At 60.9% G+C, this 12,166-nt stretch overlaps 1 protein-coding gene across 1 annotated transcript; it reads right to left on the bottom strand.

Annotated features, from left to right (window-relative positions):
• Nucleotides 1–111: 111 nt before the first annotated feature.
• Nucleotides 112–10,907, bottom strand: LOC135995979 (fas-binding factor 1 homolog). Its single transcript, XM_065647631.1, is given in 22 exon segments — nt 112–428; nt 1,012–1,135; nt 1,491–1,635; nt 1,741–1,864; nt 2,050–2,223; nt 3,848–4,001; nt 4,320–4,427; nt 4,948–5,154; nt 5,515–5,615; nt 5,813–5,897; nt 6,379–6,596; nt 6,687–6,792; nt 6,856–6,992; nt 7,113–7,225; nt 7,562–7,641; nt 7,863–7,992; nt 8,541–8,855; nt 8,858–9,013; nt 9,016–9,090; nt 9,665–9,706; nt 10,602–10,709; nt 10,841–10,907. Coding segments are annotated over 22 exon segments (2,997 nt in total). The 3' UTR covers nt 112–200.
• Nucleotides 10,908–12,166: the final 1,259 nt, after the last annotated feature.

The following is a 12,166-nucleotide window of genomic DNA, read 5'->3' as shown; positions in this document are numbered from 1 at the left end:
TGTCACAGAAATGTTCTTGACCCCAGGTTTCCCATACCAGAATCTCAGACGTTTGTGCTTTAAAAAATAATTTAATTATAAGATACAAAACAACTTGAAAGGTACAGCAAAGAAACAGTCCAGACTGGGGGCCTTTCAGGGGTTGGAACACAAGGCAAAAGAGACTTGGGCTTTTAAACCCATTTCTCTTAAGAAACCCTCTAAGAAATGGTGGTCAGGAGCAGGGAGGACGGCCGGGATGCTCGCAGAGGTGAAGTGCAGTAGGGCGCTTTCCTCAGGATCTCCAGAAATAACTGCGTAACCTCAAAGAAATCGTGGTCCGGAGAAGGGCAGAAGGACGGACGGGATGCTGACAGACATGAAGTGTTGTATCGAGCTTTCTTGAGGGACTCCAAGAAGATCTTCTCCCTTTCTAAGTAATCATCCTCCTGAGAAGAGAGGAAGGATGGGTGGGAATGATCCCAGAAAGTGCCACAGAAACAGGGTCACAGTCCAAGGTGTTGCTCATCAACAAGAGAAGGATCCCAAAGCCTCCCTCGTACCATGGCCCCCCATGAAGGGGACCCCTCCCTGGCTCCTCCAGAGCCTAGAACCTCACAGTCTGAGCAAGACCCGCAGGGGAAGCCTCCAAGAGCGTCCCTGCCTGGGGAAAGACCCAGCAGGGACCTGACGGCACAGGATGGGGACACCACATAGCCAGAGTCCAGCAGAGCCGGCGTCTCCCACCCAGGGAAGGGCTGAGCAGAGGGCAACCCCTTCGAGCCGAGGACGATGTCCATCTCAGGTTGGACGTGGAGCCAGCCTGAGACAAGCTGCGAGCATCCCCCTCTCCTTGCCTCTGCTGTCACTCCTCTGGCTGCCCGCGGCTCCTTCCAGCCCACCCGGCCCAGCCCAGGGCTCAGCCCTGATCTCAGGAGACCCCCGAGGCTCTCAGGGCCCTGTCGGGTTCACCCAGCCCAGCTCCGCCAGCAGCTCCGCAGCCCCTTCCAGCCCTGCTCTCCCCTGCCTCACCCACTGGGCCTGGAACTTCAGCAGCTGCACCTGGGCACTGAGCACGGGGTTGTCGGCCACGGGCAGGGACTCCCCGATATCCCGCGGGCTGTGCCGAGGGAGCGTCCTAGTGGGAGGCAGAAAGTCTGGAACAGGAGCCGGAGTGCGAGATGCTGCCATTAGATGAACTGCAGACGTAGACACCACAGCATCCCTTGTTCTGCTGCCTGCGTGTCCCTGCAGCGGGGTCCTCCCCAGCCTCCCAGGACAAACGGGCTTTAACTCGCCTGCCTCTCCCCTCCTGCCCCCTCCAGGCACTGCCCTGGCTCAGAGAGCTCCGCTGAGCCCCTGCAGAGGACGAGAGGGCAACTCGCACCTGAGGTTTATATGCAGGGGCACTAAACCAGCCCCCAGGACCATCCCAAGCCTCCTGAGACACAGGTACAAGCGCAGCTGCCCCCCAGCAAGTCCCTTCCCACCTGCAGCGTGCGGAAGCCTCAGCCAGGGTGCTGGAGAGACCATCGGTCGGGGCACCGAGGTCCTGGGCTGTGGTCAGCGGTGTCACAGGGTGGTTGGGCAGCTCCTCACGGGGCTATTCATGCTGTCTCCTCTGGTGAGCCGTGCTCAGCCGCTGCTGCGCGGTCTCTGGGAGAAAGGGAGAGAGAGAAGCTGTCAGAAAAGCTTCAGGCCTTGTGCACCGTGGCCCCTGGCCCAGTTGGGAGGGTGAGGAGACACTTCCCTGATGCAGACGCTCCTGCTGCTTCAGTTGCTCCTGCTGCTGCTGCAGGACCTGCAGCTTGTCGCGGAACTGGGATTCCATCCTGTGTGCCTCCCCCAGGGCTCGCTCCCCCTCCGCGTGCTTCTGGGCTAAGAGCTGCAAGGCAGAGCGGCTGGGGAGCTTGGGGACAGGGACCCTCGCTGCCCTGGGCTGGGGCTCCTCTGCGCGTCCCCTTGTTCCCCTCCCGGCACAGGATTCACGACTTCAGGAAGGCTGTGAGACCCCGGCTGTGCTGCCGGCCCGTGCTCGGCTGCGAACCGTGGTGCAGACGCTGCGCTTACCTCATTGGCGCTTCTCGTCAGCTCCTCCTGCTGCTGGACACGCAGCGCGGCCCCGTTCACCTTCTTCTCCAGCCTCAGCTCCTGCCAGGCCTCGTCCAGCCTCTGCCTGTCTCTCGCCAGCTGCTCCTCCTTGGCTTTCAGCTCCTGGCCCTGCATCTTCGGCTCTGCCCGCTCCTAGGGTGGGCACGGGGGAAACCGATGCATCACCTGCCCTGTCCCTGACACCATCTCACGTCTTCCCAAGGGGAGGCAGAGCCCCTGTTGAGCTCCTCGTGTGGCCGCTTTGGGTGCAGAGCAACAGCCCTCGGTTCTGCAGGTCACTGCACACGTTCTCCATGTTCTCACTGAAGACCTAACGACCTTGGGCAACTGATTTCTCCCCTCAAATACTGACTCCATCATTCCAGGACAAATTTCCAGTTTCTACCATCACTGCATGTGGGTTTTCACATCAAATCCCCATAATTAACAGTTGCAAAATGCTTTGAGATAGTGCTACAAAAATAGTAACAGTTGAAAGAAGGGCAGAACGTCTATTATCAGCACCTGGTTGATTAGTACTACTTGGTTTTGTCCTCAGAGCAGTATCACTATCTTGTGCTGGGGATGGAACAGAGGCCAAAGGAGTTTCTGCAGGGCAGCAAAAGAAGGGGGTGCTGGAAAACACGAATGTGTCTTCTGGAAAGCTGAAGGAAGCAGAGGCTCCAGAGAAGGACGAGTATTTCCTTCCCAGCTCCATGAGCAAAGTAGTGCCACATGCAGATTCACGTGCACAAAACTGTCGCAGAAATGTTCTTGACCCCAGGTTTCCCATAGCAGAGTCTCACACGTTAGTATTTAAAAAATCATCTCTTTACAAGATTAAAAACAACTTAAAAGGTACAGCAAAGAGACAGTCCGGACAGGGGCCTCTCGGCGGGAGGGACCACAAGACTCTATGTGAACAGAGACCTTCTCAGGTTGGCCAGAAGCATTCCCCTGCCCAACTGGTAAAGCTGGAAAAGTCACTAAAGCTTTGTTAAATGAGACCATACCCCGATTTGGGGTCCCCGCTGTGAGGGGGAGGCAGAGCCCCTGTTGAGCTCCTCCTGTGGCCGCTTTGGGTGCAGAGCAACAGCCCCCGGTGCTCCAGCAGTGCCCTCACCCCTCCACCTGTGGGGACCAGGGCTGGCAGAGCTGGGACCGGACACACACACACACTCCTTCCTCAGAACGGACGCAGCCCCTCACCGTGCTGCACACCCTCAAACACGCTCACCGCACAGCAGTTCCTCGGCACTGGAAATACCCAGCCTGAGTGGTCCTTTGCCACCCTGGCAGCCCTGAAAAATGCAGCTCTGCCGCACTGTCTGTGCCACATGTCCCCTCTGGACAGCCCTGGGGGGAGCAGAACTGGCTCTGGACACGTCGCCGTGGCACGGGGAGGTTTTGCCTCATCCACCGTGGGGGTTTCCTCTCCCCAGACTCACAACAGAGGCGGCTGCGCCTGGTCTGGCTGCCCAAACTCCTCACGGGTAAAGGGGAGAGACAGAGTTGATGCTTCAGTCAACATCTGAAACGGGCTGGTGGAGCCTGTTCCTGGGACACCCCCATTCTCACCACCCCGAGCGACATCCCTGTCACCAGAAGGCAGCGCTGAACATCTCCCTGGTGAGCAGGACCCACCCGTGAGCCTGCCAGATGCTGCAGGGACAGACACCATTCACGGGCTCCAGGCCGGGGACCTCCTGTGGGCCAGAGAAACGCCCCGGACCCAGCCAGGAGCCTGGCCCGGGCAGAGGACACAGCGTGGGCTCACCTGCTCCAGCAGCCGAGTCTGCTCGCCCAGCCTGGCCTCCGTGTTGGTCACCAGCTCCTGGACACGGCTCCGCTCCTCCTCCATGTCCCTCTTGCACATGTTCTGCAGGTCAGTGGAGAACTTCTCCATCTTCTCAATGATGCCGTCCAGAGACCTGTGCAGAGGAGCGAGGGGAGGGTCACCCTGGGGGACACACTTTGTCTCACTGCGAACGAGACGGGGACGTGTGCTGGGCCATAGGCCGGGCAGCCCTGCCCCAAACCTCTCGGGATCAGAGCACAGCCGGAGGAAGATGCAGCTGCTGCTTCGGGGAGCACAGACAGATACTAAACAACAGCCCAGCATCCCTGGGGGCTGCGGGTGGGAGAGAGGATGGCCCCTGCTCCTCCTGTGCTGCGGGCCTGGTTCCCCGGTGGACAGGGAACACCCCAGCCAGGGATCAACGCGGGGACATGACACCGGCTGTCTGTACCTGGTGTGTGAAGTGGTGCTGGTCAGCACATCCATCTCTTGCTCTTTCAGCCACTTCACGTGCTGGAGCTGCTCCTCGTGTTTTTTGCGCAGTTCCTGGACAGACCCCCTGCAGGACACGGGGAAGGAGCCCAGCATGGGCTGTTACAAACTGGTGCTCCCCGTGACGGGCACCGTGGAAGAGGCTCGGTCGTGGGGCTGAGAACCAGGTCCCAGGAGCTGAGCTGGCAGGGTGCTCTGTCACGGGGCATCCCACAGACTGCCATCCACATCTGGGACGGACCACATCTGGGGGTTATGGGCTTCTCTGCCTAAAACCAGATTTCTCATTGACCCAAACTATGCAGACATCAGCAACTCATTGTTCCGAATAAAAGGAATCTGGGGGAGAGAAAACATGGGGTTCAGCATCTTTCAAAATGCAATGCATTCCGTCGGGATGATGTCTCCAGCCAGATCTCCCTGTCTCCAGCTGCAAAGCAAATCCCCACTCCAAAAGCCACTGAGCTGCCCTCAACCCAGCGCTTCTGGACTCTCCTTTCTCCTTTCACCATCTCCCCAAACCGTTCCCTGGTTCCTTCACCCAGAGCGGGGGTACCGGCACCACATGCCGCTCGTGCCGCTCTCACCTCTGCAGCTCCCGCAGCCGCTGCAGCTCCAGCCGGTGCTGCTCCCGCAGCTCCTCCAGGTCCAGCCGGTGCTGTGCCAGCAGCTCTGCCCGATCGCGCGCCGTGTCCTGCCACTGCTGCCGCAGCTGAGCCACCAGCTGCTCGTTCTGCTGCCGCAGCATCTCCACCCGCTGCCCGTAGTTCTCCTCCAGTAGGGTCACTGAGGTCCTGCCCGGAGAGAGCCCGTGAGGGGTCACGGCACCGAACAAGTGTTGCTTTCATTGCAGTACCCGGCACTCTGCACCCAAAGGGCACACGGGGATTTAGCAGCAGATCGGTGTTGCTGTGTGCGTGGGGAAACTGAGGCAGGGGCTGCTTCGCTCTCCGCATTCTGAGCCCTGAGCCCTCTGCTGCTGCCCAGTGCGGTGCCCTGGTTGGGGACTTGCTGGCAAAGGGACAGGCCCCTCCTCTTGTCACCCACCCAGGGAGGATTTGGGACGCGCCCCAGCACTGTCCCCCCAGGGGAGCTGGATGGGGCTGTAGGCGAGGACCTGCCGGAGGAGGGGAGCACAGGCCAGAGCCCGCTACCTGTGGCTGCTCTTCTGGAGATCCAGGTACTCCCGGTGCTGCTGCTGCGCACTCTCCAGCAACAGTTTGTGATGCACCCGCTCCTCCTCCAGCATCCGCACCTGCCGGGCACCCGGGGAGAAGGTTCTTGTGCTGCCCCGGGGACAGAACCCCCACAGCAGCACTCGGTGGCCGTTGGCATCTCTGGACAGGGAGGTTGCTCCTCTGTCCCGTCACCCTGATGCTGTTTGGAGCAGACGTGGCCCCTTCTCCTCCCCCTGGCTCACCCATGTCCCCCTCCACAGGCGCTGGGGCTCACCTGGCTCTCCAGCTCTGCCACACGGGCCTGGGCGCTCAGCAGCTCTGCCCGACACTCCGATGCTGCTGGGGAGGCGGCCAGCTGGCTGCAGGCAAAAAGCACCCGATGTGGTCAAGCCGAGGAGGCCATGAGAGACAAGATCCCTCCCCAACACCAGCTCCTGCCTCGCAGCTGAAAGCCTCCGTCCCGCTCGGCTGCGGCAGGATTCAGCCTTTTGGCTGCCGAGGGAGCAAAGACCCCAACAGCTCCAACCCTGGTGCTCCCCTCGCTGCACCCACCCCCTTCCCCGGGCACCCCCAGCTCACAGCCCCTGCCCGCCGCTCGAGGCACTTGGGCTGCAATTCCCTTCTGAGCCCCGTTCGGACGGCACAAGTCTGAACCCGCACAGGGGAACGGGACTGTGGGCTGGATCAGCGGGACAAAGACCCGCGGCATTACCCCAACCGGAGACGAGAAAGTGCTTAAATGAATTTCATAACTCTGAGGCAGGCGTTGCTGAGAGCTGCTGCTGGAGCAGCCACACGTGGAGCAGACGGGAGCGCTGCGGCCATTGACCGGGCCTTTACCTGACGGGAGAGCGGGGAGCCAGCCCTTCGCCCGCGGTCTCTGAGGGCTCGGCCTTTGTGTCTTGGGCCTCCGAGGGCTCGGCCTTTGTGTCTTGGGTTTCCAAGGGCTTGGTCTTTTTCTCTTGGGCCTCCGAGGGTTCCGCCTTTTTCTCCTGGGTCTCTGAGGGCTCAGCCTTTTTCTCTTGTGCCTCCGAGGGCTCAGCCTTTTTCTCTTGGGCCTCTGAGGGCTCAGCCTTTTTCTCCTGGGTCTCTGAGGGCTCGACCTTCTTCTCCTGGGTCTCCATGGTCTTGGCCTCTATCTTCTGCACCTCGGCCTGTGCTTCGGCTTTCCTGCGAGCCAAGGCAGCCGTCAGCCAGTCCATCGGGTCGGGTTTAGCCGCTGCCTCCTCTGCAGCCCCGAGCTGGCTGGCGGGGCTGGGCCGCCCGGCTGCGGCAGGGCTGGGGATGCTGAGTGCCGGGCTGCCCTTGGCTGGGGACAGCGGGTCCGGGTCCAGGAAATCGTCATCCTCCAAGCCCAGCCAGTCGTCTCCGCCCCTTCTTCTCTGCACGGGGTTCCGTCTGCCTGGACGACGAGGTGTGGAGCGGAGCTCTGGGTTCGGTTCGCTGCCGCTGATCTCGGCAGAAAACCTGAGGAAGGAGAAGCAGCTGCAGACCTGCCTGCAAGGGGATGCGGGGACCTGCCTGCTCAGCCGCAGGGACAGCGGGGTGGTGGCTGGAGCTACAGACACACGCACAGCACCGTACCTCACCGACTGCCCCGTTGCCGGCTGGACCGCGGGCCTGGAGCCCATCGAGGGCTTGTAGGCTCCAAAGACAAGTTCCTCCTTGTCCCAACGCTTTTCCTCCTCTGTTCAGACAAGGAGCCTTGAGCCAGCGCCCAGAGGAGCAGCTGCTGCAAAGACACCAGCCCTCCCCTCCTCCTCCTCCTCCTCCCAGGCTGCCTCGAGGGCAGAGCACAACACTTCTGCATGAGCCGCCTTCCCCCGCGCTGACCCAGAGCCCGTTAACCGCCCTGCTCACCCCGACAGAAAGGGCATTTCCCCTGCAAGGGCATTACAAATAAAGCTCGCTAGCCCAAGCCAATGCTGTCAGCTCTGCAGACCTTCCCAACGTCCCTGGCTGGGCTCACCTGGCTGCTTTGGGAGCTTTTTATCCAGTTTGAACTCCCTATGCTCTCCCGTACCTGGCTTTTCCAGGACTTTGGCCACGGAGCCTCGTCCGAACAACTCATCCAGCTTGGAGCGCGCTGGCCGGAGCTCCTCTCTGTGGGGACACGGTGGCAGATGGTTTCTCCAGAGGCAGGGCTGTCCCTCCTCACACAGCCTGGCCAGGCTGCTCTGGCTCTTCTCTGCCAAACCAGCTGCTCTTGCCCCTTGCTGGAACCCACGGGCAGAAGCTCCAGCATCCCCCCCCAGCACGGTGGCACCGGCTCAACGTGCAGCCCGCCCCCTGCGTTACTCCCACCGCCTCCACACTGCCCTTACTCTTTTTTTGGGCCATTGCCAATTCCCATCGCATCCAACAGGTTGTCGTCATCAACATCTTCAAACGTCGATGTCTTCCTCCTCTGGACCGGGGCCACCGTGCGCAGGGGCGTCTGGCGTGGGGGTAGCTCTGGGGATGGGATCGCACATGGGAGGAGGTTTGAGCAGGGCAGGTGTTGGTTTTTTAAACAACAAGAGATCCAAGCAGCCCAGTGGGATTTATCGGGGAGAAAGGCCATTTGAGGGGAGCATCGGACCCATGAGCATCCCCGCTGCAGGAACAAGAGGGGCGAGTGCCTGTAACAGCCACAGTGCAGCCGGGACCCACCCAGACGTGCCCCCGCTGGGCTTTGCCGTGGACCGCGGATGCTACGGCCACCCAAATCCTGACCCCAAAAACTTGGTCTCATTTGGCACCGTGCAGAACAGGCCGGGTGAGGCCCAAGGGAAAATCTGAGCCTCCCTTCCCGCAAAGGAAAGGCCAGTTCTGTAACCTGTGGCACTCCCTGAGCTGTGGCACAACCAAGCCCGTTATTGAGTTGCTCTAGAAATGACCGCTCTGCTTAGTCACAGATGGGACTGGGTGGCTTTCGATTTCATCAGCTGGGACCTCACACAAACTCAGCCAGGCTGCTGATTCCTTTCCTACAAGGAGGAGGCATCCAGCAACCTGCTTACCTTTCCTGCTGCTCTGTTCCAGTGTTGTCTCAGAGCTGCTCTCAGTGCCACGTTTCACGGGCATCTTCCATGGCCCAGAACCGGGTTTCGATGTCCCCAGGAAATCCCAGTCCGCGTCGTCCTTGTCCTGGAAAGCAAGAGGATGAGGACGGGCACAGGGCGAGCGCTGCGGATGCCTCAGCACTGCTCTTCCCTTGGGAGGCTGGTGCTGGGGGCCGTGGCTGCAGCGCACGGGGGCTGAGATGGGGGGATTTCGGTACTTGAAACGCTCTGTGCCCTGAGTCCTGTGCTGAGATCCTGCTGCTGCCTCCGGAACACCCAAGCCCATTGCTTTGGGTGAGGGCTCTTCCTACGACGCTTGAGCCGAAACGCACCCAGGAAGGCTGGGCTGCAGCAGCATGTGCCCCCGGGCTTTGCTCCATCCTCGGTACCTGGAAGCCCGTCTCCCACCGGACACCCACTCCCCTCTCCTGTCTTTTCCCCCTGCCGGCGATGCCCGAGAGCTCAGCCCCAGCCCTCAGGACATCCAGACTCTCTCCCCAAATTTGGGCTCACCCCTGCAGCTGCCTTGTTCTCTGCAGGGACCTTGCTGAAGAAATCATCCTCTGCAAACCACCTGTCGGGGCGGGGAGCGGGTGCAGAAGCTGAGGACGGGGCAGGTCAGGAGGACGTGGGGAGCACAGAGAGATCTGAAAGGCACTCACTCCTTGCCGGCCCGCACGCTGCTGCTCCAGGTTCTCCCACCGCTGCTCCCGGCCGGCTGGGAAGCTCTGGCAGATGTAACACGGGGTTCAACTGGAAAAACGCAGGGAGAGAGCAGGATGATGGACACGGCCATAGCCCAGGCCTGGGCACTCCACAGGGGGATTTGCCGGCTTCTCATGGACCACAGAGGCTTTTAATCAGAGACAAACTTCCCTTCACCTCCCCAGACCGACGGGCAACCTGTTCAGTGGCCTCTGGCTCTGGGAACCCGGCTGTCCCCCCTGCTCCCTGCTGCCTCCCCCCTCACAACTGGAGCCTCTCGCAGATCAAGGGCTGTTGCACCAGCAGCTCCTGCTCCCAGGAAGGGAGGACCAGGACAAGGATGCTGCCCTTTCAGCTGCAAAGAAGCTTCATTTTACCATCATATCCCCGCAGGTCCTCAAGGATGTCATCAATAGAGCCTGAAACAAGACAAATTCAAGGTGCTGAGGCAGGTGAGCTCATCAAGCTCGTGCAGAAAAGCTCCCAATGTCAACAAGGCTTGCTCTTCCGAGATCCCCCAAGAAGAAAGATTTGGGCTCAAGCACCAGCAATGTAATGTCTGCCATGTCTTCCACAGAGAGCTGCCAGGGCCAGGACTTGACCCCAAATGCACTGCTTCAGTATCAGGGGCAGCAAGAGGCCTCTAAACCAGCAGTTAGGGAGCAGGGGAGGGGAAGAACTGAAATAAACGCATATATTCTCCTCCAGATTTGGGAAAACCCACAGGAACAGAATATAGGAGCCCAGGAAGCAAATCCCTTTGACTGGAGAGGCAGGTGAATATGTTTGGGTCAGCAATGACACAATGCACTGAGCTGCACCTTTCACACATGGATGGCGACCGTTCCGGTAGCCAGGGCTGCCACCTCATCCCAGTGTCCCCCCTCCTCCGTCCCAGGCATCCCCAGCACACCAAAGCACCTACGGACAGGGAAAGGAGACCACGCCAGTGTACTTACCACTTGTGCTTCTCTTGGCTCGCGTAGCCTACGGAGAAAGACAATTCCCTCATTAGAAAACCAAGCGAGTCTGAGCTGGACTTTCTCAGCACACTAAAGCCAGAGGCAGGTTTCTCCAGAGAAGCCCAGCAGCACCAGCGAAGCCCTCGTCCCGCCCGCGCTGCTTGGGAAATGGCAGGTGAAACCCCGGGCAAGCAGAGAGATGTGACACCTTCAGTGACACCAGGGAGCTCAGCCCCTCCTGCCTGCCAGCTGGGCAGAAGCCCCCAGCCCTTGGGATGGCTCCTGCCTGCCAGCCAGTGCCACAGCAGCACTGGGGATTTCCCAGGCCTGCCTGAGCACCCATCACACTCACCATGGCAAGAGCCGGGCTTTCCCTTGCTCAAGATGGTCTCCTCGCAGATTCCTCCACTGTCAGCCCCCGGTGGGGATCGAAGATCCTTGCTCACGTCCACACTCTGACCTGCAGGGAGAGGAGGATTTCCCGACTTGCTGTTAAACCTACGTCCCCCTGCCGCCCCCCCGGCTGGCTCCCTGCTGCTCGCGCCTCTCCAAGGCCCTGGAAACCAGGCTCCATCTCAGCCTTAAACACACCTGCAATCACAGAATCGCAGAAGTATTCTGGTTGGAAAAGACCCTCAAGATCATTGAGTCCAACCATAAACCTCACACTACCAAGTCCGCCCCCACCCCATGTCCCTGAGAACCTCATCTCTGCATCTTTCAAACCCCTCCAGGGATGGGGACTCCACCACTGCCCTGGGCAGCCTGTTCCAGTGCCCCACAGCCCTTTGGGGAAGAAATTGTTCCCCAGATCCAGCCTCAACCTCCCCTGCCGCAACTTGGGGCCGTTTCCTCTCATCCCAGCGCTTGTTCCTGGGGAGCAGAGCCCGACCCCCCCTGGCTCCAAGCTCCTTTCGGGCAGTTCAGAGATCAGAAGGTCTCCCCTCAGCTCCTGTTCTCCAGCTGAACCCCCAGCTCCCTCGGCCGCTCCCATCACACTTGTGCTCCAGCCCCTCACCGGCTCTCCTGCTCTTCTCTGGACACACTCCAGTAGCTCAAGGCGTCAACCGAAGTCTCCAGATCCACAAGTCGCCGAGATGAACAGCACCTCCCGCGATGCTGCAGGACGGAGCAGCCGCCGCGGCACCGACCGCACCGACCGCACCAACCGCACCGACCGCACCAACGGCACCGACCGCACCAACGGCACCGGCCGCACCAACCGCCGCCGCTCCGCGTCCCGTGGCCGCGACACCGGGGGCCCTCGCGCCCCCGGCCCCCAGCGGGCGCGGGCCTGGTGGCCATGGCCGCAGCGTCCCGGTCCCCGGGCTCACGGCAGCCCCGGCCCCGCCCGCAGCAGCCCCGCCCGGCCCCGCCCGGCCCTTCCCTTCCCTTCCCTTCCCGGCCCGGCCCGGCCCTTCTCCTCTCGCCGGGTGCTGGGAAATGGAGTCCCCGGCGGGCCCGGGGCAGGGCCGGCAGCTCCAGCCCCGGCGGCTCCGCTGCCCCCCGGGGCACTTTCAAACCTCTTTTCAAAGCCTACACGCCTAATGGCTTCAAACACTGAAACCTTCTGGACGGGCTTTCTCGAGGCTCTTGTCTAAGTGTGTCTCCTTCAGTGCAGAGCAGCTGCTGAGCCTGCAGAGAACTACGGAATTTCACTTCGGCTTGAGAACAAGTCACAGAATCCCAGAATCCCCGCCTGGCTGGGGCTGAAGGGCCCCCTGGAGATCCCCCAGCCCAGCCCCCCTGCTCACGCAGGGTCACCAGAGCAGATCACACAGGTCGGTCCAGGCGGGTTTGAATGTCTCCAGAGAAGGAGACTCCACACCCGCTCTGGGCAGCCTGGTCCAGGCTCTGGCACCTCCCAGCAAAGAAGTTTCTCCTCATGTTCAGCTGGACCCTCCTGTGTTTCAGTCT

This window comes from Caloenas nicobarica, chromosome 18 (assembly GCF_036013445.1).
Source record: "Caloenas nicobarica isolate bCalNic1 chromosome 18, bCalNic1.hap1, whole genome shotgun sequence".
Classification (NCBI taxonomy): domain Eukaryota; kingdom Metazoa; phylum Chordata; class Aves; order Columbiformes; family Columbidae; genus Caloenas; species Caloenas nicobarica.
This window is presented reverse-complemented; position numbering and strand designations above follow the sequence as displayed.